Below are 27,319 nucleotides of genomic sequence, written 5' to 3' on the forward strand. Positions count from 1 at the left end.
TGGCTGCTCTTACCTGTTTTCCTAGCTATTTAGGAGGCTGAGATCTGAGGATCGCAGTTGAACTCAGCCCAGGCAGGAAAGTTTATGAGACTCTCATCTCTAATAAACTATCCAGAAAAGCCTGGAAGCGGTGCTGTGGCTCAAGTGGTAGAGCACTAGCTTTGAGCAAAACAGAAGCGCCCAGGACCAGAGTTCAAGCCCCAGGTCTGGCACAAACTAAAAACTAAAAGGGCCATCCCAGTACATGCCATGCAAACACCAGTAGGAATCAATTTTATATGCACCTGGTGTTTAAGCTCAGAGGCCCTTATACAAGGCTTTAGTTCCCTATTTACATATATATTTATATATTTGTTTATTTATTATGGAAGTACTGGGGTATAAATTCAGGGCCTTGTGCTTGCGAAGCTGGTACTCTACCACTTGAGACAGCCCTCATGCCTGTGCATGACTTACAAAAAAATTAAAAGGTGACCAGAATACCACACTGAGCCAGAAGGATGAAGAATGAAAACCCACCAACATTCTATTCTCAGCCCTGCTCTGAATGAGCCAATTCGTTTAACTCATAATACAATCAACAGGCCACTATCTTTATCCTCAGTTTACACATGGGAGACTTACTATGGTCTTGAAGTTCAGAAATGCAGAACCCAGTCCAAATCACACATTTGACCAAGCGATAGCAACACCACCCAAAATGGTTACTTCTGATTGCAAAAGGTTCACCGGGCTTCACTTTTATAACTAGCGGGGCGAGGCAAGCGTGGTGACTCACATCCACAATCCCAGCTACTCAGAGGCCTAGTGAGGTAGGACTTTGGTTCAAGGCTAGCCCCTGGTAAAAATCCCCAGAACCTCCTTAAAAGATAAACTAAAACAAAACAGTGCGGGGAGGTATGGCTCAAGTGCTAAAGCATTTACCTACCAATTACAAGGCCCTGAGTTCAAACCCCAGCACCACCAGCAAAAAACCAAAGTGTTTCAACAGCCATTCAAATTAATGTAAATGCTCACTGAGAGAGCAAGGCCAGGTATAAACCAGTGAGGAGGAGGCTCGGTGGTCAGCAGTACCCCAGAAGTGCTGGATGAGAACTCCCACCAAATGGAGCTCAGGACCCACCAGTATTTCAGTACCAGCAGAGTGCAAGCCACACAGTGACCTTTGATCCCTGGAGGATCACCCCAGAAGCAGGAATCCTGGGTTCCAGTGGCAGGCCAGATTCCACCTCTTCTAAATTTCCACAGAACAAAACTTTTAAGAGATTTTTTTTTTAAGTCTTGAAAGAAATCAGAGCATCTAGGAGGAGTTCCTACCCAGACAAGAAAGATATTCTCCATGTTTGCAGAGATTAGTGTCTAATTAATTATGTGTGTGTGAAAGATAGATAATCATAATTGTGGGAGGGACTATTGGGGGGAAACTATTTGAGAGGATGAGAAGAGGAAAAAAGAATGAGGGAAAGTGATTAATATTAAAATGCAATATGTTATACAAAGAGGGCATAAGGAATCTCACTGAAAGCTGTTGAACAATAGAGGGCTAGGGAGGACAGGGAAAGAAAACAATAGATGGGGGTGGTATGATTAAAATATAATATATGCGTCTGTGGAAAACCATGGTGAAAACCAGTCGTGCAATGAATATATACTAAAATCTTAAAAAAAAATCACAGAGAAGTAAAACAGGCTCCCTGGGGGGAGTTTGGTTATTAGTGAAAGGGGGAAGGTGAAGGAAGAGGGCAAATGGAGGAGGTCAATGAAACTTGCTGGACTGCTTTGAGGAGGAGGGGCAGGGTAGAAGAGAGAGCGATAGAAGGGTGTGGTTGGTGGGCTGCACTGCAAGCTCCCACCAATGGAAATGACACAACTCCTCGTCCTGTATGCTAGTAGAAAATCTCAATTCAAAATAAGTTTTTAAGCTGGTAGTTCCTACAGTAAGCACAAATAGTTTTTATGTGACAGAAAGTTGAAAATGTGCCAAAAATGACTGTTTAATTATGACACATGGCTGGGTGTTGTGTTAATAGGACCAGTAATGTTTAGATGAGTATTAAAATAAGAACTTAACATAAATCACCGATCATGATATCCTTATTCTAAGAAATTTATTTACCTTGCCTTCATCTCGGCCAAACCATTATCTAGATCAAAATTAAGATTGTTTTTTCACATAAAGTTTTAGTCACAGAAATCACCTAAAGAATTCAAAGAGCTAAAGGACAGCACCTGGGACCTGAGTTCAAGCCCTATACTGGCACACACAGAAAAAGGAAAAAAGGAAACAATAAGAGTTAAACCCCTCTGGAAAGCAGTGTGGAGATTCCTAAGAAGGCTAAGCATAGAGCTCCCCTACAACCCAGCAGCCCCGCTTTTGGGCATCTGCCCAAAGGACTACAAACAAGACCACACTAAAGACACCAGCACAACCATATTCATCTCAGCATAACTTGTCATGGCTAAAACATGGAACCAAGCTAGATGCCCCTCAGTAAACGAGTGGATCAGGAAAAGGTGATACATATACACAATGGAATTCTATGCCTCCATCAGAAGGAATGACACTGCCCCATTCATAAGGAAATGGAAGCAATTGGAAAAACTCATACTAAGTGAAGTGCCCCATACCCAAAGAAACATAAGCCCTATGGTGTCCCTCATAGGGAATAGCTAGTAAATGATTAGGCTACTCATGGTAGAAGACCAAAATACCCCAATAACTACACCCATATGACCACATAAATAGATGCCAAGTAAAATGAACTCCACGTTACGGAAACAAGAGTTATACCACTGTTGTAAATTATTCTCAACATGCCATGTGAACTCATACTACTTTTTTTCTTTTTCCTTGTCAGTTTGTTTGAGTGGTTTGTCTAGTTTTGTTTCTCTTGTAGTCCCTTCCTATGACTGTACCCTGGATACTGTCCGATACAGGTAATAGAACTGGGGAAGGGAGAGGGAATACCAAAATCAGGAGACAAAGAACAAAAAGACAAACCATTCAAAAAGCAACACTTAGAAACCATTTGGTGTAAACCAACTGCACAACTCTTAGGGGGAGAGGGAAAGGGGGAGGGGGAGGGGGAAATGAGGGAGGAGGTAAGAAGAAGAACAAGAAATGCACTCACTGCCTTTCATATGAATCTGTAACCCCTCTATATCACATTTTGACAATAAAAAAAAATTGAAAGAGAAAAAAAAAGAATTAAGTATATTAGACCACAGGCCAATGAAAGACACGAGACCAACAGCCTCAGTCCATAGCAGCAAACACATGCTTGATTTAAACTACATATGCTGCTGGAGTGAGGAAGAGAGAATAAATTCATTTATGACTAGCACTAAAAAGGAAAATCTTCTAGTCACTGCTTTGTACTTAACAGTTTTTATGTAGCTCAGGAAAACCCAAATAGCATCTGATACCATTTACATAACTTTGCATAATTTCATGATTACCATTCCACAAAGAAGTTCCAGACCACAGCTCTTCCCTATATTTGCCACCAAAAAAAAAAAAAAAAAAGAAAAGAAAAGAAAAAAGACACACTAGAAAGAGCATTCGGGCAAGCAGCTTTCTACTTGCTTGTTCAGGATCACAAGAAGCCAATTCCTCAACAAAGATTGCGAGTCTGCCTGTTCTAACATCAGATGTTACTAATGTAGTTTAATCCATAATCAAATATTGACTGATCGCCTTTTCTATCCTATTATTATCAAAAGATTTATGTCAGGACTGGGAAGAGCCTCTCCTAGCTTAAAATCAAATGCAATCTCCTGTCCTGGAAATCATGCTTTCTTCAAATGTAAAATAAAAGCACATAGTCACTCACTTCACAGGGCCTTACGGAGAATACGATCAAATGGAGTTATGTAGCTCTATAATAGAGGCACACAATAAAAATACTAGCAATAAGAGGATTACTGCACAAGCACAGTAAGATTGGTTTATTCGTTGCTTTATTCATAAGATTGGTTTTTGCAAGAGTATGAAAAACAGACAGGCATCAATGGCTGCGCCTGTCATCCTAGCGACTCAAGAGGCTGAGATCTTAAGATAACAGTTCAAAGCCAGCCTGTGCAGACAAATCTGTGGGATTCTTTATCTCCAAAATTTACCAACAAAAAAGGAAGTCGGAAGTAGAAGTGTAGGGCTCAAGTAGGGGAGAGCTCCATACTTGTGCAAAAAAAGCCAACCAAGAGCTCAAGGCCCTGAGTTCAAGCCCCAATACCAGCAATAAGTAAATTAATTAATTTAAATCAAGTATATGGTATATAGCAATGTCAAAAGACAGACACACACACATCCAACAGAGATTTACAAAGAAGGTGATGATCACTAAATACAAGGGCAAGATTGAATCCAGAACACCCACAGATACTAAAATCTATGGGTACTCAAAATCCTTATGTGTACATCTTCAAACAAACTACTGCAAAACCATCTCTAGGACTAGGGCTGCCTGCTCAACAAGTGTGAGATCCTGAGTTCAAACCCAGTACCACAACTAAATCCATCAGTTCATTCATTAAGAACCATCTCTAGATGGTTATCACCACGATTTAGAATCTGAGACAGTATAAGTAGTTGCTATCTAGGATCTCACGCCTGCCCAGATGCACACGTGGGTGCAGATCTACCACATGAAGCTTACAGTAGCTAGGATGACAGGCATACTCCACCAAGCCCACCAACAGGTCCATAGGAAAGAGTCTTGAGAACTTCCCTTTGTCTAGGCTGGCTTTGAACCTCAAACCTTGACCCCCCAACAGTCTCAGCCTCCCAAGTAGCCAGAATTAATACAAGCCTAAGGTACAACACCAAGCTAAATCCCGCAATAGTTAAGGAAGCTTCTCTTCCTACTTCTACTGACCTCAGTGAGTGATCAGGTAAAAACCCGTTGGGTTTTAATATTTGCCAGGTGTTCTTTTTATTAATAAACACATAGCCTCAGTTGAAGACAGCCAACGGAAACAGTGTGACCGTTTAAGTAAAATGTCATTTAAATAAAATACTGATCTTAAAACTTGGTAGGCTCATAAAGCACCACCACATGGTACTTCTCAGAGTCTGTGGATAAACAATGGGTATAGATGGCTGGCTGGCTGGCTGGCTGGATGGATGGATGGATCTGTGGGGTCTGAGGACTTCAGGGTCAGGTGTGTCACGTCCCCAGAAACCCTTTCTTTCGGATCAACGATAGGAAAACCAGTCATTTCTAAAGCCAGTCCTGGAGCCAGGCTGGAGGACTTGGCAGGACCCACCCACGTACCATACGCCCATCTTCACACCTTCCCCCCTCACAGTTCATGAATAAACATGCGTGATATATTAACTAACTCCAGTCATTGTGATTCAACCCCCTGAATGGTAAATGGAGTCAATCTGGCAAGACTACCGAGTTTGCAATTCAAATTACAGAAATGTTAATAACGGCAAAAAATAAAATAAAAATTAGTCTTGATTCCTAAGGCGCGGCAATTCCAATGCTTTTACTGCAACCGCAGAAGGCACATCTAACTGTCTCTCCATTTATAAGCCCATGGGGGGTACATACCACTCACCCCCACACACACTAGTACCTGAAGCTCCAGGAAAGAGGATCCTTTCAGGGGCTCAATAGGAACCAGCCAGAATGCCCAGAGCTCCCAGCCTCCGCCATCAAGAAGGGAAGGTTGCCACTTCTCAATAACTAACAATGCAACAGTCCGGAATTAAATGATTGCTGTCCGTTATCACCATAAACAATAATTATTGGGCGGCTGCCTTTTGCCAGCTCTGCGTGCACTTATGAATAAATCACACCTTATTGATTTACTAAAGCCAAACGTTTAGCTCCACTAACAAGGGCCATAAACATCCTCCCCCTCCCCAACTCTACATTCAGAGATGCTTTAATGTAGGCTTCTTCATGCTTTTCATATGAAAGATTACCCCCTTCCCCAACACTGCTCTCTGAGCAGCCAATTGGCCACTGAATCCGTCTCTCTGAAAATGTCCTTTTAATGGAGTTCTCTGTTTGTTGGAATCCCATCATAAGAGCACACGCTGGGAATGCTGTCTTCTGTTCTGCCTTCCACATGACAGGTAATGTAAACACAATGCCTTGTCTTAATTAAAAGATAAAATTAATAAACAGCAGGGCAGGAAAATACGAAAACAGTAAAGAAGTTCTATGTGCCCCATAAAAGGATCATCTAAAAAAAAACAAAATAACAAAAACGTATTCTCTGTCAATGAAACAACTGAAGAAGACAGGAGACTATTTTGCATGCATCCAAAATGTCTGCAGCCTCCATCCAACAAGGGGAGCCCCGCTTCCCCCAGGGGACACAGAGAGCAATAAATGTGTCCCCACACACATCCATCCCCCATCCACCACTCCACGTTCAGGCCTAGACCACTCAGGCTAGGGCTGAGAACACTTCTTTCTCTGTGTTTTAGACAGGGACCAGAGGTGCTAATTCCTGACTGAGACGAATCCTACCCAGGCACTCGAAATAATCTTCTATCCTAGTTAATATGTCCCCCAATCCACTGGAGCTTCACCGGTCCCCACAGGAACACAGACACTTGACGCCTGTGCTTCGCGCTTAGGACAGATTCCTGACGTGTGTGGATGGATGCTCGTTCTAAAACAAACCTCATTATCCACAAAGCACAGAGTTTCACATCAGAAGGCTCTGCAGACCACTGTTTCAAAGGTGGGAATTCTGGCAAGCAGTGAGTGCTCACCTAGGAAGCTGAGTGAATGGTGGAACCAAGATCTCAGATCTCTGCTCCAGCCCCAGAGCCCTGCCATTCTGGTTCCTGGGAATCCAGAGCTTCCCAGACAGAACCTTTCGTGTCACATCAGTATCACATCAGCCAGGTAAAGTTGTAGAATTTACAACTCCCCCAGCTCTCTAAGCAAAAAATCACACAAACACAACTCCCCCATTCCTAACATAGATTCTGAGTCCCTTCAAAACAACCACTGCCTGCCTTTGGTTACAAAGCAATAATTATCCCATCCTCCAGCAATCAATAAGACCTCTTGCCCCATGACCTTGAGATTTCCTGACTTTGTTCCCTGGACTAAAGATTTCTAAGTCGGTATTGATTACCTATAAATTCTTTTAAGTTCTTTATACACCAGCACTGGAGAAATCCTCAATTTAGGGTCACTTACTGCTGAGCAGACTTCAGATCTTTCTGTCACGTTAATGGGCTCCCTTTTCTAGGCATTTTCCCATTTTTCATGCTGAACTTGTTAACTCACAGGCGCCTATGTCTTGGCTAATAGCCCAGCCTGTGGGACTCAAATTTGATGGTTTCTGAAACTGTGACTACAGCCACATTTCTCTTCCAAGTGTGAGACAGGAGCTGATGAATCAACTAAGCCTCTTCTCTCAGGTAAAGGCAGGATCCGTGAATCCAGGAGCTATCGGACTGTTCCACTCAGAATTCTGGAACATCTCTGTAAAACTCCTAACTAGAGCAGCTACTAACTGAAGTGTAGTTAACTCCTCAAGTGTCAGGCTTAAGTCACATGTGGGACCAAGAGGGCCCAGCCACAGACACGGCAGGGCCCGGGACAGAGATCAGGCCTGATTCTCAAGAGGCCCCTCTACGAACCCCCTCTGAGGGGGCCCAAGGGTAGACACCCATCGTCTGGCCCCTCCTATGTGAGTAACATGTGTGCCTGGCATTGGACTACAGAGCTGGAGGGACCGGATCTCTTTCTTTAACTAGGACTGGTATTCCCCCCAGTATCCCACTGGTACAATGCATCCATCCGGAATGACCTTATGACAGATCAGAACACACAGGAAAACAAGAAAATCAAATGTTACATTCAATCTTCCCCTCTTAGTGTCCGTTTAAATCCAAAGCAAGTTCTGAAAATGTCATTTGTGACCAGTTTTGCCTGTGTCTGGGATAGTTGGAGCAGATATTACTCAAATAAAACACAAAAAAGCCCACAGTGCACTGCTCTGCTCAAGGCTGTGTCTATTTACCCATGTACTCTAGAAGTTGCATATGCAGAACTGGGAGTTAAGAGGAAGCATGAATATTCTAACAACCATTCTCCAGGCTCACCCAAACAGTGCCCCTCCAAGAACAAGTAGAAAATAAAAGCTTATATTGCTAGATAGAAAGACACAGACAATACAAACTTGAAATGCAAGGAAGAAAGGTTAAGAGAGACTACACAGGGCTGGGAATATGGCCTAGTGGCAAGAGTGCTTACCTCCTACACATGAAGCTCTCACTTCGATTCCCCAGCACCACATATATGGAAAACGGCCAGAAGGGGCGCTGTGGCTCAGGTGACAGAGTGCTAGCCTTGAGCAGGAAGAAGCCAGGGATGGTGCTCAGGCCATGAGTTCAAGGCCCAGGAATGGCCAAAAAAAAAAAAAGAGAGAGAGAGAGAGACTACACAATCATTGCCCTAGTGACAATAATGATGTCTGAACAAGCTTTACACAGAATTCTGTGTAAATTTCTCCACCACTCACCGACTTTATTGAGAATTCTGAAGACTCAGGCAGTACGTGCTAGCACTGGGGGACAAAGACAAGCAAGCTCACAGCACGGAGCTTACTGTCCCTTAACTGGATGGATGGAAAACGAAATTGTGGTAGACTCATATAAGGGAATATTACTCAGCCATATAAAAAGAAAAAAATCCTAATATAAGAGCCAATATGGATAAGCCTTGAGGTTATTATGCTAAGGGAAAGAGACCAAACACCAAAGAACAAATGCCACAAGACTCCATATCTGTAAAATGCTCAGAATAGGAAAGTCTATGGAAACAAAAAGTAGGATTGGAAGACTAAGGAAAAATTTAGGGTGATAAAAACATTCTGGTGTCAGTGACAGTAGCGTGTGCCCGTCCTGGGGCTTGAACTCAGGGCCTGGGCATTGTACCTGAGCTTCTTTTATCAAGGCTAGAGCTTTACTACTTGAGCCACAGCACCAATTCTGGCTTGTTCTGAATAATTTACTGGGGATAAGGGTCTCACAGGCTTTCCTGCCGAGGCTGGCTCCAAACTGTGATCCTCAGATCTCAGCCTCTTGAGTAGCTAGGATTACAGGCATGAGCCACCAGCACATGACTGAATAGAACTCGTTCAAGGGATGAATTTTATGGTATGTGAATTACATTTTAGAAGCAAAAAAATACAGCTGAGACACAATCCACACTGAGGGAAAATCAATCGAGAGAACATAAGTAGGCTGCCTTGCAATCCAAAAAAGTTGACAGCTGAAAAAGGAAGAGGAAGGAAAGAAACAACTCCCAAGGACAGGACAGAGAAGACACAAAGATGAAAGCAAAGGAAACCCTTTTCCTGCTCTCTTCTGAGACAACAAAGGGTCAAGATGTCAGCTAAAACCAAGCCAATAGATTCAGTCCTCAGAGCTGTCACATAAATGCAATTCCAGCCATTTTTCATGACCCTCTTTCTCCTTAGTAAGCAATCAATTATGTGTTACAAAGACTAGTAAATAGAAAAAATAAACCAGATCCTCTTTTCAGTCAGAAAAATGAAGAATGATGTCCTATGATTCAAAAAACAAGGATAAAAATTAAAATGCTAAGGCAGCTGTTGGTGACTTCTAAAATCATACTTGTCATTTCAAGAGAAAACCAGGCATCTCAGTGTGAATGAGGACATGACACACACTGAAAAGAGAGCGCACCTAATGTTGTCACCTAACAATGCTAACGAGGCCATACAATGAAACGCAGAAAAGGGGCGCTGAGCGTCAAATACTTGGTTGAATTCAGTGTTCATATTATGAGGACCAGATGAGATTTAGTGCCTTTGGACCCCCAGGCTGTTGGGGATTCACGCTACCCTTCCCCCAGCTCTGGAGCAGTGTGGGAGGGAACCCCTCCCACCTTTCGTTTAGGCCTCAACCGGAAGAGAAGCAAGCGGTCCCGCCTCTCTTGGTTCCGCCACATGTCTAATGTCAGAGCCCTGGCCCTTGGGGGATTGTGGTCCCCGCCCACAGAGGAAGTTTCATGACATCACCTGATGGGCAGCCCAGTTCAGCCAATTAGCTAGTCACCCCAAGTCCCTCCCCTTCCACCTTTGTCACCATAATAAATTCCTCTGCCCGCCCCCTGGGCGGGTGAGACCAGTTCAAACCCTCAGACTGTCTCCCCGAAGCCTTCCTTTCTGCCCCAACCTCTGACACGTGAGAGGGGACGGGGGGTGGGGGGGAGGGAGGTTTTTGACAACTCTCTTCTCGGCTAAACATGATCCACAAGAGCGTGCTTTGCCTTCTGCGGGCAGGAGACAAAGCCGAGTGCTCTTTCATAGTTTGGAATTTGGGCATCTCCTCTGGAGAAGTGGGGAGAGGGGTCCCAGAGATCCCAACACAGCCCATTCTTCTCCAATGGGATCTCTGAACCTCAGCACCTGTAGGAAGTATAGCAGCATCCTGATATGGACCCTCTGAGTGTTAGCACGAGTGACTCCCTCCCACCAGGAGCCCAACCCAAACTGCTCCCAGCCATTTCCATCCGTCCACGGGGGGATGAAACATGAACCACCTCCAATAGACAACCACGGATTTACAGTGACTAAACGGGTCTCTCATCCCCACGGGCTGAGGGATGTCAGTTCTCCGTCTTTTAGCTTTCTAAATACTTCTGACTCTCCCCAACAAGAAAGATTAAAACGATTCGGAAGCCATGTGCCAGTCACTCAGGCCTGTAATCCTCGCTACTCAGGAGGCTGAGGATCTGAGGATCTGCTTCCGTGAAGAAAAGCAACCTAGCCAGCCACCAGAGGAAATGAACAAGGCCTCACTCCTAAGCATCCCATCCGCTTTCCTGTCCCACTCGCTAAACACAGAAGGGTTGAATTCCAACGCATTCACCTCCCGCAGGCCACAGCTAGCTCAGCGGCCAGAGACGGGCCTGCCACGTGGACATGAAGCCACTCCCCCATGTCTTCCAGCTAAGGAAGCCCAAGCACAATGTGTAAAGAACCTGACGACTTCGGTAATAATCCATGGAGGATTTCCCATGCGGTTCTTTCTGACGTGACAGTGAATACAGGCCTGTGGTGGGATGACCACTGGCCTTCGTTCAGTGGAGGGGGCTCACCGTCGGGGGGCATCAAGATCTTGTTGTTCTGTGTGCACCACCCTACGGGGTGGAGGTCTGCTATGACCACATCACACCAGAAGTCAGCCCTGCGGTCTTCCCCATAACCACAGTAGCGCAGAAGCAGCAGCTGTCCGCACGTGGTGATGATCGTGGCCACCCAGTAGGTGTCCGGGTTGTTCTTGTTGGCCACCTCCAACTTCATGCCAGGCTGGAAGTTGCTCTGAATGCTAATTTCCACCTTAAGAAATCAGAAACAAAGAAACACCATTTAATCCACTGGACGCTTATTTCTGAAGACGGTAAGAACTGCTTAAAATGAGAGGACTTGAAAAGTCTATTTCTCTTGCCATAATACAGGCATGCATTTTTCTGTGCGAGTTGTAAGCATAATGCTACATTTTCCAGAAGCTACATTCAGAATAAAAAGAAAACAGATCACTGGTCGCTAGTGGCTTGCACCTGTAATCCTAGCTACTCAAGAGGTTGAGATCTAAAGGATCCTGGTTCAAAGCCAACCCTGGACAGATAAATCTGGGCACATAAATTCCCTCCAGCTTCCTACAAAAAAAAAGGCTTTCAGTCTGGTGGGTCTTAACAGTCCAAAGCTGATATTTGTACTGTCCCTGAGCAGCAGGTGCTTAAAAGAAACAATCAGGCAGTGTGGTACTCATCTCAGTGCCTGATGCTACTTTTCCTTCCAAGCTGACATACAAGCTGGGTGCTAGTGGCTCACCTCTGTGATCCTAACTACTCAGGAGGCTGAAATCCAGAGGACCACAAGTGAAAGCTAGACAGAAAAGTCAACAAGGCTCCATCTCCAAAATAACCAGTGAAAAGTGAGGCTGGAAGTGCGGCTCACGTGGCAGAGGACCAAGAGAGCAAGTACAAAGGACCTGAGTTCAAACTCTAGTACCACCCACATTAAAAAAAAAAAAAACTGCCCTGTAGACCTGGGAAAGCTACTCCTGAAGGACAGGTGCCAAAGGTGGCCTCCAGGCCCACAGGCATCAGGAAAGATAATGGCAGGAAAATCATGGCTCGGCAGTCAAGGGTTTCCAGTGCTCTTGAAAGGGAAGTGGGGAAACTGATGAACCTGAGAATGAGGGACTCTCCCAGGAAGAAAACAAGGACTTCTTTGCACAACAAGGAGGAAGTGGTCAATCCATGTCTCTTTCCCCAACAGCATTCAGCAAACTACCAACTCACCCCAGCTACCACCAGAGATCTGTTACTGTGTCTTTTGAGGAACCATCGCCCACCCTGGCACGTGCAAGTAAGGCGTGGGGGGTGCTCTGCTCTCTCATTTAGCTCTTGATTTTGCCACATGGCCCCAGTCACATCCAACATCCACTCTTACACAAAGGGGATCCACACATGACCTTCACAAGGGCACACAGGCCCACAGATCCCTTTTCAAAAGAACATGACCTCCAGAAAGAATGAAAGGTCTGTGAAATAAAGAACCGGAAGTTCTAGCTTTCTTCTTCAGCCAGGAAGCCAAAGGAAACCGAGTTCCTTTTGAAACTCAGGCTAAATCTTTGCCCTGGAGAACCCAGGTAGTTTAAAAAAAAAAATATTGCTGAGATTTCCATTCTCGCTTATGAATAGAATATTCTTAACTATGAATCAGGTCTCAGAAATTCAATCTTTTCCTTGCTGATAATATAGTACCAATGTCTCACTTTTAGCCAAAATCTGATAGGAAGTCGTTATTTTTTCAGTTTTCTAGGCTTGTTGTCCTCTCGTAGGCATGTTATTTGCATTATCCAAAGAAATATTAATTAATGTAAATATTTAGAATAATGCTCATTAATAGTATAATATTCTTAATATTAGTAAGAATGATGTTTTTGGTTAAATATAAGTATTTTCAGAATTATTTCTGGTTATTCTTCCAAATTGACTCATCAAACTACAAATAACTATGAAACTCCTCTGTGTCCTTTCAAAATCAAAACATCAGCTCAATATAAGAATATACACCTAACTTCTCAAGAGGCTCACATGTGAAGGTCCTGGTTTGATGTCAACCCCGGCAGAAAAGTCAGTCAGACTTTCAGTAGAAGACATAAGAGACAATTTCCAGGCCATGAGTTCAAGCGCCAGTGCTAATACAATAAGCATCATATATACATATATACACACACATATATACACATATATATACACACAACTATGTCTATATAATGTTATGTATCATATATGTACTAGTATGGCCACTAAAAAAAAACATTACGTATTACATCTTCTTGCCTGGTTTGCTGGCTTTTTTACTTATTAGAATCAGGCTTACCTGAAAGCCACCTGATCTGCAGCTATCAGTGAAAAATCAGACTTCCTTATCTTCTCTTTTGCCCTGTAAAACCATGGCCACGTTTCCTCTGCTCTTTTTGCTCCTTCCTTCCGATGGGTTGGCTGTACAGAAGCCCCTCCCCCATCCCACGCAAAGGTCGGAGGCGATCAGCTGCTGTACATACGTGTTTGAAGGACGCATGAGGAGCTGCCCTTGCTCCTGTCTCTTCCAAATATTCTCCCCAGTTAAAGCCGATTTCATCCAAGCTCGAGCCTTCCTCTGCAGAGATTTAAAACAAAGAAAGTCAGTAAGAGGGTGAAGCACGGAAAGGCACTGGCCTTCCACTGGGTGTAGAGAACCCTCGATGGGAGAGACAGATCAGTCCAGCCGAAGAACACGCCGAATTCTTTGCGAAACCTTAGTAAGAGAGGTGAAAAGCCTATTTGGCTACCCTGAACAAGCCAACAGTAAGGACACACGAAAGGGACTTATCTCGAGCCCGACCTGTTGCACAGTAATGCATTCGTTCCTTTGCCATGGGTCCGGATGCCCTACCCTGTGAAGAATGGAGGAGCAAGGGCAGGGCACGTCCAGGCACTTGGGTCTGTACCCTAGGCCCACAGGCACCTAACCTGTCTTTCTACTGAATACCTACCACCTACCTACCATCACTACCTACCATCACTAAGGTGATGAAATAGTGTCTTTCTTCAGCTACTACTGCCACAAGGGGCTTGACTTTACCAAACAGTAACTTCAATGGCATTTTAAGAAGGGGGGAAAATGGAAGGCCAGAAGGATTGCTGGGGTGTGAAGCCACCCTGCAAGCTGGTGACAAAGAGACCAGCTGCCTGCCGGCCCCTGTCCAGGTCCCCTCGCCTGACAGACAAGATCGATCAGGGCCACTCACATGAGCAGAACTCACTAGAACAGAACAAGGCTTCTCTGGTCACAGGGAACAAGCGGAGGGACTCCAATCAAATGTGCAACATGGCTCTTAAAAACATCAGAACGATGGGAGGGCGAGCCTGGGGGAAAGTGAGGGAACAGAAGACCCTCTGTGAAAGGAAATATACTCACTAGCAGACTTGTGATGGTAATCGCTCTGCACCTCACCTTTATGATAACAATAAAGTGAATTAACTTTAAAAACAACAAACAGAACTACTTTAAGTCTGCACAGACCCAGCAACTAAAGCTCTGCAGGAAATCAGGGGATTCCCCAAAGCACTTATGGCCACCCCTTAAGATCCCACAGGCACCACTGGAGAGCACGCAATAACGCATTTTAGGATTCGGGCAGCACAAATGCTATGTTATCCTTTCTAGCAGAAGAGTTAAGAAATGCACGTGTTAGTTTAACCTATCCACCACAGGCTATCACACGCGAGAACCCACAGCAGGGAGCTCTGCTGGAACATGCAAATGAGAGCTTCACAAAGTTACGTTCTCTTCCTTTTCAGTAATGCTCAATGGACGGTGCCATTGGACCCATGAGTCTTTCACAAGCACCAGGCAAAGGTTTCGTGGTGATGAGGAAATGCTGTCCAGCCTGTGGTTGGTACGGAGGGGCACATCTGTCCAGCAGTTCAGGGCTAAAGGGTTGAGGGCCTGAGTAGGAAAGTTCTATTTTTGGAAGCTATTGCTAGATCTTTTTTTCTACTAGGGATTTTTAATTCTACTCTGCAGTGTCCCAGAACTGGATAGAAAGGGGTCGTTTTTACAAATTTAGATGATGCTAAGTTGAAGGCAAGGACGGTAACTGTTGCCTTATAAAACCCCAGTCCCTTAGAATTGCCTCTCAAATGTTATTCCAATAAAGTGACCTACAATGAAATAGCCAGGAGATAAAGAAGGGACTCAGGCCTACTCAGGCAGAAACGGGCTTCTCAAAAGGAGTTAATAGCAGAGCGAGGCTCCAGTGCCTCAGGTCTGTAATCCTAACTACTCAGGAGGCTGAGATTTGAGGACTAAGGTTTGAAGCCAACCCAGGCAGGGAAGTCTATGAGACTCTTAGCTCCAATTAACTGCCAAAAAGTAGAAGTAGAGCTCAGGCTAACCTTGGGTTAAAAAAAAAAAAAAAGCTAAGGGAAAGTGCCCAAGTCTTGACTTCAAACCCTAGTATTGGCAAAAGAAAATGTATTGATTAATGAAGTTAAAGGGTCCTGCGCCTCTAGCTCAGGAGAGATGATGGTAGCGTTTCCACTTGCAGGGGCACAGGGAAGCCACCCAAAGAGAAGGCAGTCGTATTCTAGAATACAGGCCAGGCGGCAGCTGTCGGCCCTATCTGTGTTACCTTGTCCTTAAACAGCACATCTGGACAGCATGTCTGCTGTCTCATCCAGTAGTGGAGGGCATTGCGTCGGCACTGGGCCTTTGCCAAAACCTTCTGGTGTCTGAGGACTCGGGCCGATTGCAGATCCTGTCCAGACTTCTTGACCACGTGTCTGGCTCTCACCCAGTCCTCTCACAGCCCCCAGGGTCAAAGCCAGACACCATCAAAAGACTTGGGGTGTGCCCTCTGCTCCGCACTCCCCACTCGGCCAAACAACCTTTCCAAGCAACAGGACAGATGGACACCCCCACAAGAGCTACCAGGAGCTCAGAAAAGTGAGGGACTCCACTGTCACCCTCCGAGGAAGGTGGGCTGCAGAGCTGAGCTTAGTAAACACCGCTCCTGAGCTCCCTGTCAGGACTCAGAAGCTCCACCCCCCTCCCCCCCCTGTCCATCAGGGATGAAGGCCACAGTGCCTGATGCATCTGTCACTCTGTGGTGGGAAGCATTCCAAGATCCCTCAGCCAGACACACAAGGCGGGGGCAGAACCCATCATCCAAGCACCCACCATCCAGAGGACAAGCGAGGGCTGAGTCCCGGGAGCCTGGGATGAGGAAGAAGTGAAGCAAAGTTGGGAGAAGACCTGGGCAGGAAACTGAGTCCTCAGCCTAAGAAGGCCAGCGGCCCTGGTCCTGAGAATGTCAGCTGTTGCAAATGAACGGAAGCAATTCATCCCTTCACACCAAAAATACCTACTCGCATCCAGGCTGTGCTAGCAGACCCTGTCTACTACTTGCTCTTGGTACCTCAGTTTAGAGGCCCCAGAACCCTCATCTCCATGACTCCTGAGGAGAGGGGAGACAGGACCTCAATCTGAGACTCCGAGACTTTTTGTTGTAGCTCTACGTATCCCTCATAAAATTCTAATCCCCACTATTCGTATTTCGCAGAAAATTCCGCTTTTACCAAAGTTTAATCCGCTACAAACTACATTTCCAGTCCTGTCCCCAATGTAATGAGCTCTTATCTCCTTTGGGGCTCACTTATTTATTTAGTCAACTTGACAAGACAAAATCAGAGAGCTCCCAGTATCTCCCTACAGTGGAATCAAAAAGACATTAACTTCCATCATTCCCTCCCTGGCTAGAGAAAGACTTTATAAAGTACCCCAAAAGTCAGGCTCAAAATGGGATTTGAAAAATAAAAACTGTACGCCCAGCCACTGGTGACTTGAACTGTATTGTTTGAACCATAAAATCATTTACAAAATAGAACATCGCTGGGCCTAGGAGCCCCAAGCAGTTGATTCTCTAAAGACATTTCAATGAGCAGTAGATAAACACATACAATGTTATGAGGCGAGGTCTCATAAACCCAAAGCAAATATTTACAGCTGATTCATAAGCCTCTTAAACCCATAAACATTTCATCAAGGAAACTCTGACAATCTTCTGCCACCATAAATTGAGCCACTGGGAGGCACTTCCCTCATGACGTCATGCAACCCGACTGTGAAAAGATGCGAAGAAAATATCACGATTTTGAGAGAAAACTGGTGTGCATGAGCAGCAGTGATCCACTTTTAGGAAACAGAAAGCTATTTGCGGTGTCAGAATAGCCCAAAATAAACATTAAAAAAAAAGAGAATGCCTTATCAAAAGCTGGAGTCCATGTCAAATATGCTATGAACAAATGCGTGCTTTCTCCTGAGGAGTTAAATCTTGTGTTTGTACCATTTTCCAATCTGAAATGAGGCTGATTTTGCAAGGCTGAATATTAAATCCTGTAACCACTATCTAATAAAAGATCTGAGAATGGCTAGAAGCTGAATGAACGAAATACTGCTGTGTATGCACGCTTACGTCAGTATTTTGTTTTGTTGGCTTTTTTTGGGGGGTGGGGGGAGGGAGAAGGGAGGGTATGGGAGTTTTTGCCAGTCTGGGGCTTGAACTACTTTTGTGCTCAAGGATAGTGAACTCTTTTGGGGGAACCACAGCTCCATTTCCAGCTTTTTCATACTTAATTGGAGATCAGAGTCTCACAGACTTTCTTTCTTGCCCAGGCTGGCTTTGATTACAGGATTACAGGCATGAGCCACCACAGGTGACCAGCTACTAAGTGCTTTCAAAATTCAGGAAGAGACAAGAAGGGACTAGACCTTCTTTGCAGTACTAATATTCAGAGTTCATACAGTCGTAAGGAGTAGAAAATTGTGCAATTGTGAACCACAGTGTAAATAACTCAAAGCAACTCAAGCCATCGCCACCCTGGAGGTCCACCTTACACTGAAGGACACCAGGGGCAAGAACAGTCATCTCATCAGAGCACAAAGACCTACATGAGTGTCCCCACCACTGGGGGGTGGGGAGAGACAACCATAAAAAACAAGCTAAGTGCTGGTGACTCATCCTTATAATTGCAGCTGCTCAAGAGGCTAAGTTCTCAGGATCATGGTTCGAAACCACCTCAGGCAGGAAAGTCTGGGAGATTCTTATCTCCATTTCACCAGCAAAAACGCCAAAAGTAGAGGTGTAGCTCAAGTCATAGAGCTCTCGACTTGAGCATAAAATGCTAAGTTACAGCTCTCAGGCCCTGAGATCAAGCCTAAGGACCAAAACAAAATAAATAAATAAAATAGAGATAAGGGAGTTAATGCTCATAAAGAATACAAAATGTTGATTATCTGTCTGAACTCACACTCGGACACCATCACCCCTAATTCTCAAATCCATACAAAATTCTCGAAAGAACACTGAACTTTCCTTCCCTTCCACATCTGATCCTGAAGGGCTGGGAAGATGGCCTAGTGGTAAAGTGCTCGCCTCATATACATGAAGCCCTGGGTTCAATTCCTCAGCACCACATATATAGAAAAAGCCGGAAGTGGCCCTGTGACTCAAGTAGTACAGTGCTAGCCTTGAGCAAAAAGAAGCCAGGGACAGTGCTCAGGCCCTGAGTTCAAGCCCCAGGACTGGCAAAAAAAGAGTCTCACAGTCTTTCCTACCTGGGCTGATCCTGAAACTCTTCCGAAAACACCCCCAGCATTAAATCTCTGCATATCCCTGAGCATGTCCTGGTAGACCTCAGAACCAAATTTCCCCCAAAAACTAGTTCTAGACTTGAAGATATTTTGCATGTCAACAAGTGAAAACAATAATAATAAATACTTGAGGAATCATACTTGGTCATACAGTCAATAGTTCAAATGCTTAAACCTAGAAGACATGGGTTTCAAGAGTGAAGTCAGCCTCAATGGTAAAGCAAAGCTTTAATGCTTGCTCTAAGATTTCTAGCCCCATCTTTGGGGGGCCAGTGGCTCACCTCTTGGGAGACTACGAACGAGTGGATGAGAGCAGCCTGGACGGTAAAGCTCACAAGACCATCTCTCAACCCACAGCTGAACATGATAGGGTACACCTGTAATACTAGCTTCTTAGGAGGCTGAAATTGGGAAGACAGTGGTCCCAAGTCCGCCCCAGGTAGGACAGTCCACACGGAACAAGCCGGGCACAGTGGTACTGATGGTAAGCTAACAGTAGATGACAGTCCAGTCACATGCCATGGCATGAAGACCCTATCTCCAAAATAACCAGCACCAAGAAGGGTTAGAGGTGTAGCTCAGCAGTGGACTGCCTGACACACAGGGTCCAGATTCTGAGGTTCAACCCTAGCACCACAAAAATACAATGGTTGACTTGCTGAATGAATGAATGAATATTTTAGAGATAAGCACCACCCCAATATTGGCCACAAGAAAACTTATGCAAATTCTAAGGAGGAGACACAAGAGCCACATAGCAGGAAACAAATGTAGGCCATAGGATAATTTAGACTGACAGCAGATTAACATCAATGAATTTCACAATCGATGTAAGCTACAAAGATATATTACAGCTGCATGAAAATGGAAGCTCATTAATAATACGACATAGCTGGCTTTTAGACCATTTTGAAAATACAACATTGGAAATGATGTAGTCATGGACTAAGTACAGTGGCCCACAGCTATAATCCAAGCCACTTAGCTGGCTGAGATCCAGAAAATGGAGCTTTAAAGCCAGCTTGGACATTAAAAAAAAAAATTCCATGAGACACTGTCATTAAAATAACCAGCAAAGAAAACCAGTTCTGGAGGCATGGCCCAAGTAGTAGAACACCAGCCAAGCCCTGGTATAGGGACACAGATAGCTTAGACAAAACAGACAATCCCAGAGACAGGAGGCATGTGAGGTCTGGAAATGCCTCTCCACTGCTTTCCTGAACATTTCAGGAAGAAACCAAAAGGAAAGTCATACCTGAATCAAGATCTCCATTTCCATTGGCTGAGCTGATATGCTTTTCCAAAGATGAAGAATCTTGCATGCTGTGAAGGGACCGACTGCTCTCCATGTCTGAGAAGCGACTATATTCGTCCCTTAATTCATCCTGTAGGAAGCAAACAAGAGTAAACATCAGAGCACTTTAATGATATTAAGCCATATAAACTCATTTCTAAGCTCTCCCATAGTAACATTAACTTCTCAGAGTTGCTACCAATTCAGGATAGCGTTTAAGCAAAATGTAATGTTGGAACTTAAAATACCAGGAGGGCTGGGAATATGGCCTAGTGGCAAGAGTGCTTGTCTCGTATACATGAAGCCCTGGGTTCAATTCCCTAGCACCACATATACAGAAAACGGCCAGAAGTGGCGCTGTGGCTTAAGTGGCAGAGTGCTAGCCTTGAGCAAAAAGAAGCCAGGGACAGTGCTCAGACCCTGAGTCCAAGCCCCAGGACTGGCAAAAAAAAAAAATACAGAAATGTATCCGGTACCCAACACAGGAATGAGGTTCAGCACACATTCGACTACCTACCTGTTTGCATGTAAAGTGTTACGCCAGACACAGTGGGGAGGGAACAAAGCTATTTCTTGATCCAGATACAAAATAAGAAATTATAAAGAATACCTTGACTGGTTCATTAACCACAAATCTAAGCATCTTGCCAGTGGGAAGATAAATTCACGAATAACCAAACAGAATGACACTCAAAGACATAAACCTGAAAAACATGAGTCTCTCGCATTCATCCAACACAGCTGGAGTACAGATGACTATATTTACTAAAGCAAAAATGAGGGCACATGGTTTGATGGTAGGAATCAACATCAGTGATGCAAAAAAAATTTTAATTGAGGCTGTCCCAGTAAACCAAAGAACCATGAGCAAAAGGGCAAGTTCTGAGGTTCAAAACAGATCCTTCAACTTGTTTTAAAAAATCATACAAGGGCCAGGCACTGGTGGCTACTCCAGAGGTTGAAATCTGAGGATCACAGTTCAAAGCCGGCCTGGGCAGGAAAGTCCAGGAGACTCTTATCGCCAGGTAACCATCAAAAATCTGGAAGTGGAGCTGTGGCTCAAGTGGTAGAGCACCAGCTTTGAGGAAAGAAAAGCTCAGAGACAGCACCCTGGCACGGAGTTTAAGCCCCAGGGCCAACACACGTGCATGCACGCAAGCACGCACGCACGCACGCATGCACGCATCACACAGGGAAAGGGAAGCGCCACGCTTTAAGACGCACTTCCCGTAGCAGAGTACAGGATGGATGAAGGAGGGCAGGGCTGGATGGAAACTGAGTAAAGGGGAGGGTCAGCACTACGTGAAGAAGGAACCATGGAAATGCGCTCAGGAAGGGCTTAGAGGTATAATCAACAGAACACAGAGGAAAGAATGCTACCAAAATGCCATCTTGGCACAGCATGTGGCCCCAAAGGCCAGGATAATTGACTTGGCTTTCCACAGCCAGCTTTCAGCATCGCATGGAGCCTATGGAAATAGACAGTTCCGAGGGAAGCACAGTAAATACGGGAACGACACGTCGTTTCACAGAAATTCTGTTTGCTTTCCCTTTCTATGTAGTTTAGTTTAAATGGCAGGTCTGACTGATGACAATTGATTCATTCAGCTTGACATAATAAAATCAACACACACACATACACACACACACACACACACACACACATGCGGGAGCGCACACACCTAACAACTATCCAGCGTATTTTAAAATTTAAACCCCTTTACCTAACAAGAACATCCTAACCCCAAGCTGGCAATTTTTTAAAGAAGTATATTTCCGTGTAAGGAAAAGTGTCTGTTAATTTAAGCAAGATCTTGTTTTTCACAAGGACACATAAAGAAGGTTCAGTGACCTAGGCGTGGTAACTTCCTGGTTTGTGCGAAATAAATCATGTGATTTTTGTCTCACGTAAACTGCACAACAATAAGCTCCTCTCCTCCCTAAAACTGGCGAAGCAGAGAACGGCAATGCTGAAAGCAGTCAGCAGTTTGGGGCTGTAACTGAGAGTCAGCAGACCCCATTTAGCTGTGACACAAACAAATGACTTAACCTCTGTTCCTCACATTTTCTTTCATGAATTAGGTAAGGCTTGATTATGACATGGTCAAATGCCCCCTTTCAACTCTAAAATGCTCTGAGTCTACTACATGTTTTTCATTTCAATTATATATTTCCTCCACCGAGGTGTATTCATTTCTTGGAACCAAATCTAACACAGTAAGCATTCTCTACTCTTTACTCTGCTTCCTTCCTTCGTCTGGCACATATTTGCAGAATATAACTAAGTTTAGCACCGACTAAGCCAATCCTTGTGAAGGAAGTGACTGGGTGAGAAAGTTCATTAGATATGATTCAAACCCTAATCAGAAATCAGGGTCCCATTAGCTGCTTTGAAAGGCTCCCATCCAGTAGCATCCACTGGAACTTTCTGTCCTTGTACCTCACACAGAATGGTAACTACTAGCCCCATGTGAATACTGCGCACAGGAGATGTAGTGAGCTCAATTAAGGATCTGAATTGTAGTTTTAGTTGGTTTAAACCGAAATGGCCGTATGTGGCTAGCAGTTGCTATACAGGGAAACCCAGCTGGACCCCTGTATTAGTAAGCCCTGCTGGAGAACTTGGAACGTGTCCTGAATAACCACCAATTTTGGGCTCTCTCCAGACTTTTAATTTAATAATGCCAAGCTAGTTAAAAGAGAACATAGGAATTTTAAGACCTAACAAACTTCAAAAGGAGATTGAGTTTCCCTCTAATATTCCACATATGATTCATGGCAAACTTCCTAACGTACGAGATTTTTTATTCAGTATGCTGTACGTGTGTGTGTGTGTGTGTGTGTGTGTGTGTGTGTGTGTGTGTGTGTGTATCAATACAATTTCCAAAGGAAAGTAATCTCAGAAACTAATATTACTAAGATTACTTCCGGGCTGGGGATATAGCCTAGTGGCAAGAGTGCCTGCCTTGGATACACGAGGCCCTAGGTTCGATTCCCCAGCACCACATATACAGAAAACGGCCAGAAGCGGCGCTGTGGGAAGAAGCCAGGGACTGTGCTCAGGCCCTGAGTCCAAGGCCCAGGACTGACCAAAAAAAAAAAAAAAAGATTACTTCCACTTCCATTTATATATTGAACAAAGTAGGGGGGTCACATGAAAAATGGATTCAGGCACAATGAAGGAAAAATAAAAGCCCAGAAATATAACTATTAACACATCAGTCATCAAGTACCAGTAGCTTCTATGGCAATTATCCAATGGGTAAAGAACTTGGCTAGGAGAAAGAAGATGGCAGCCAAATAATAATCACTCTAACCAGAGACCCGGGGTCCTCATACACACACTTTTCCCCAAGAAATGGACAACAACAAACATAGGAACAAGCAGAGAGTCATGGGAACTAAAAAGAAACTCAACTTCTACATATAAGGACAGAAAAGTTATGGCTCTTCAGTGGTTCAAGACTTAATCCCTTTGTGCCAGACCAGACGCTACAGAAAGGTAATGCAGGACTGGAGACTTGAGCATTGATTTAAATGCTCCAAATCAACCATTTTAAATAGAAACTCCAGGGTCACAAGATAAATAGAAAAACAACTGACTCATTAGCAGAGTCCAATCCCATGTCTCACTTGTAAGGAACAGGGATATTCCACACAGAAACTACCCAAGTGTTTGTAAAAATGTACTTAGTTTTGGCAAATGATGTGTCACACTTTTGACTTTTTTTCAACAATGTTTACTTTTTGCTTCCTTATAAAAGATACACACAATCCTGACAGAAACCCAGGGGAATAAAGTTATACAATAAACTTAAAATCACTTGGAACTCTAATACGTACACAAAACCACTTCTGTGCTTATAATGTCTTCTAATATCTTCTCTGGGCTTTTTTCTCACATTCATAGAGAATTAAGAATTCTAATCCATTGTTTATCCAACATTACTTAAATAACATTTCCTACAGTCATTAAAATTCTTCGAGAACATGACTTGACATAGTTGTATACTTTCTAAGAGTAATTTCTTGACCAGGCCTCTACTTTTAATCATTCAGCTGTTAGGGTTTATTTTTTCCCACCATTATAAACAGTGCTATGGTCATCGTTCCCAGATATAAATCCTGTATTTCTGATGTTTCTTTCACACACAATCCTGGAAGCCAAATTATAAGACCAAAACTATACAGCTAAAATTCATGGAATCAGCCTATGCTGCACATCAGCAGATGAGTATAGAAAATATGGTATATAGATACAGATATACCATATATATGTGTATGTAACCATACATAATATACCATACTACATACGTATATATACATAGATGGTATGTATATATACATACAATATATGTATACAGATAAACATATACACTGAGGTATCAATCAGCCATAAAGGAGAACAAAATGTGTCATGTGGGGGCTGGGGATATGGCCTAGTGGCAAGAGTGCTTGCCTCGTATACATGAGGTCCTGGGTTCAATTCCCCAGTACCACATATATGGAAAATGGCCAGAAGTGGCGCTGTAGCTCAAGAGGCAGAGTGCTAGCCTTGAGCAAAGAAAAGCCAGGGACAGTGCTCAGGCCCTGAGTCCAAGGCCCAGGACTGGCCAAAAAAAAAAAAAAAAAAAAAGTGGGAAAATGGGTGGAACTGAAGATCTTCATATTAAGCAAACTAAAGCTAGACTCAGAAAGCTAAATATCACTATTTTCTCTCCTACTCATGATCTAGAATGTTTTTGAGGAGATAAAGGAGGAGGACTACTGAAGGTTGGTGACCACTAAAAGGAGAAAGGAGGACAAGAGAGGGGATGTCAATATAAAATCCATCACCTCACGCAATTAAAAAAAGATTAACATATACATATATGTATATATATATATATATATATATATATATATATATATATATCTTGTAGGTGGAGACAAGAGGGAAAAACTGGGAGAGAGGGAAGGAGAGACATTGCCCCAAAAGAAATGTACTCATTACCTGATTTATGGAACTATAACCACACTGTCCATCATCTTTATAGTAAAATTTTTAAATAAATAAATCTGTTTTATTATATATATACGTATGTGTGGTCATATATGCACACATATACACACACACATACACACACACACACACACACACACACACACACACGACCAAAGTTAAGGCTCATGATATATTCTGCTGAAACAGCTAGCCAGATAGCTGTGCTCATCACACTCTGCTAACAACGCAAAGGGAAGATGCCTAGAGGATTTCTTCTCCATCCATTTTCAATCTGATACTCAAAACACAGCCAGGCTCTACAATATGTAACTGGCCTCTGGTGCCTCTTTTGAATCCCTTCTCTACTTAACCCTATTGGTATGTTTGATGGACTTTTAAGAGTGGGAAATTTGAGCTCACAAAATTGGTTTTCCTGACTGCCCCCTGAGTGTTTGCTCCTGACATAAAGAATATTGATGTTTTGTTTTCAAGCTTCTCTTTCAACTTAGTTAAATCTATCAATTTGCTATCATTCTTTCTAAAACTGATATTCATAAAAAGTTCTCCCTGGCCCTGTGTTGACAGTGTCTGGGATTCCAAATTTTATGTGTAGCTTTTCTAACACAAGAGGGATTCGTGCTTAGATATACTGTGAGTTGCTCCTCAGAGCTCATCATCCTCTTTTCCCTATCCCAATTAACCATTCCTCCTCACTTCCCGTCTTTACCGGATAGTACATTCTTGCTCACTCCAGGCTCCATTTCAGTGTGCCACATTTTGAGTTAGTCACAAGAAGAGACATAGAATCAAGCTCTAAGTACTGTTCAAATATCAATCATTGAATGTGGGGGTCATTTCAGCTTCTAGAGGGATGACTTCTCCAAGCCTTGGAACCCCAATCTCTAATCATTTTAACATCACACTTTAACTGAGCAAACTATGTCTGAAAATATGCACAGACACACAGAAATGCCTATGGTTAAATGCTGCGCACTGACTGGCAGGTAGCTCGTGCCTGTAATCCTAGCTACTCAGGAGGCTGAGATCTGCAGATCATGGTTCAATGTCAGCCCAAGCAGACAAATCTGTGAAACTCTCATCTCCAATGAAACAGCAAAAAGCCAGAGGTGAAGGTATAGCTCACGTGGTAGAGCACTAGCCATGAATTTAAAAAGCCAAACAAGAGTACAAGATACTGAGTTCAAGCCCCAGTAATAACATAAACAAACAAACAAGGTTAGAGACTAGTTAACTGCTCTCCCAGGCCCATTTTTCTCCTCTGTTACAGTGAGAAATTACCAGCTAACTGAAAGAGACATTTTTCAGCCTTACTAATGTCAGAGGTGATGGAGCCCCTGAGCTCTAGCCAGCAGAAGGCTTTCAGGACTTACAGTGGACCGCAGGGTAGGAGGGAAACACCTTTGCCATTCACCCCCTGGGGCCACTGTAACTGGTGAAGCAAAAGATGAAGGAAACCTGGTCAAAGACCATAGGCTCTGTCCACATCACTACGGAGTTAGAGTAATGTCAACCCAACACCGCTCCCTGGTTGAGACCACTCTAACCCCGGGTAGCTGATACTGAACCCATCCTACATCCTAGCAAGCATGTGTTACAAATACCAAGCACTTTTTGTTGTTGTTGCTGATGATGATTGATTGAGGGGCTTGAACTCAGGGCCTGGGCACTGTCTTGGAGCCTCTTGGTGCTCAAAGCTAGTGTGCTACCACTTCAGTCACAGCACCATTCCCAGCTTTGTCTGAGTAGTTTATTGGAGATAAGAGTCTCATGAGCCTAACCCCTAAAGAAAGTGAGAGGCAGAACCAGCTATAATCTCACTGAAGTTCTCCTGGAGGGCTTCTAGAGTAGAGACTGCTGGGAATCACCACCCAAGTTTCTGAATCCCTAAATCAGGCTGGGTTTCTGGCTGGCTGTATTTCTACCAAGCGCCCTGGTGATACTGAGGGCGCCTGTCCAGGCACCACACTTGGAAAGGAGACTCTGTGTGGGTTGTTTAAAAGATAATAGTACCTCCTCAAACCAAGGATATCTAGCTAGGGTGTACTAGAACACATAAATGTTTCTGCAAAGTAATTTAAATGCAGAAGAAAGGAAGGTTGGTTTCTCTAGAAATAGCTTTTTGTTAATTCCCCCGGGGAAGAGGATTCCTTAACAAAATGCCAAGGAACATGACTCAATGGTTTTACGAAGTCAAGCTTGGCTAGACTGTGTCAGTCACCTTTCATTAATGTCGAAGACACTGGAGACAATCAATGTAAAAGGAGGAACTGTTTAATGTGGCCCAGCATTTCCACCCACCC

The 27,319-nt window shown here is 43.9% G+C and overlaps 1 protein-coding gene across 1 annotated transcript in view; it reads right to left on the minus strand.

The window, feature by feature from the left end:
• Sfmbt2 (Scm like with four mbt domains 2) overlaps positions 1-27,319 on the minus strand; it is a 136,071-nt gene that overhangs the window by 101,088 nt on the left and 7,664 nt on the right. Inside the window, 3 exon segments of the mRNA XM_048367408.1 lie at positions 11,109-11,349; positions 13,589-13,683; positions 19,976-20,108. Coding sequence (XP_048223365.1) covers positions 11,109-11,349; positions 13,589-13,683; positions 19,976-20,108 — 469 coding nt within the window.

Source organism: Perognathus longimembris, chromosome 18 (assembly GCF_023159225.1).
Source record: "Perognathus longimembris pacificus isolate PPM17 chromosome 18, ASM2315922v1, whole genome shotgun sequence".
Classification (NCBI taxonomy): Eukaryota; Metazoa; Chordata; class Mammalia; order Rodentia; family Heteromyidae; genus Perognathus; species Perognathus longimembris.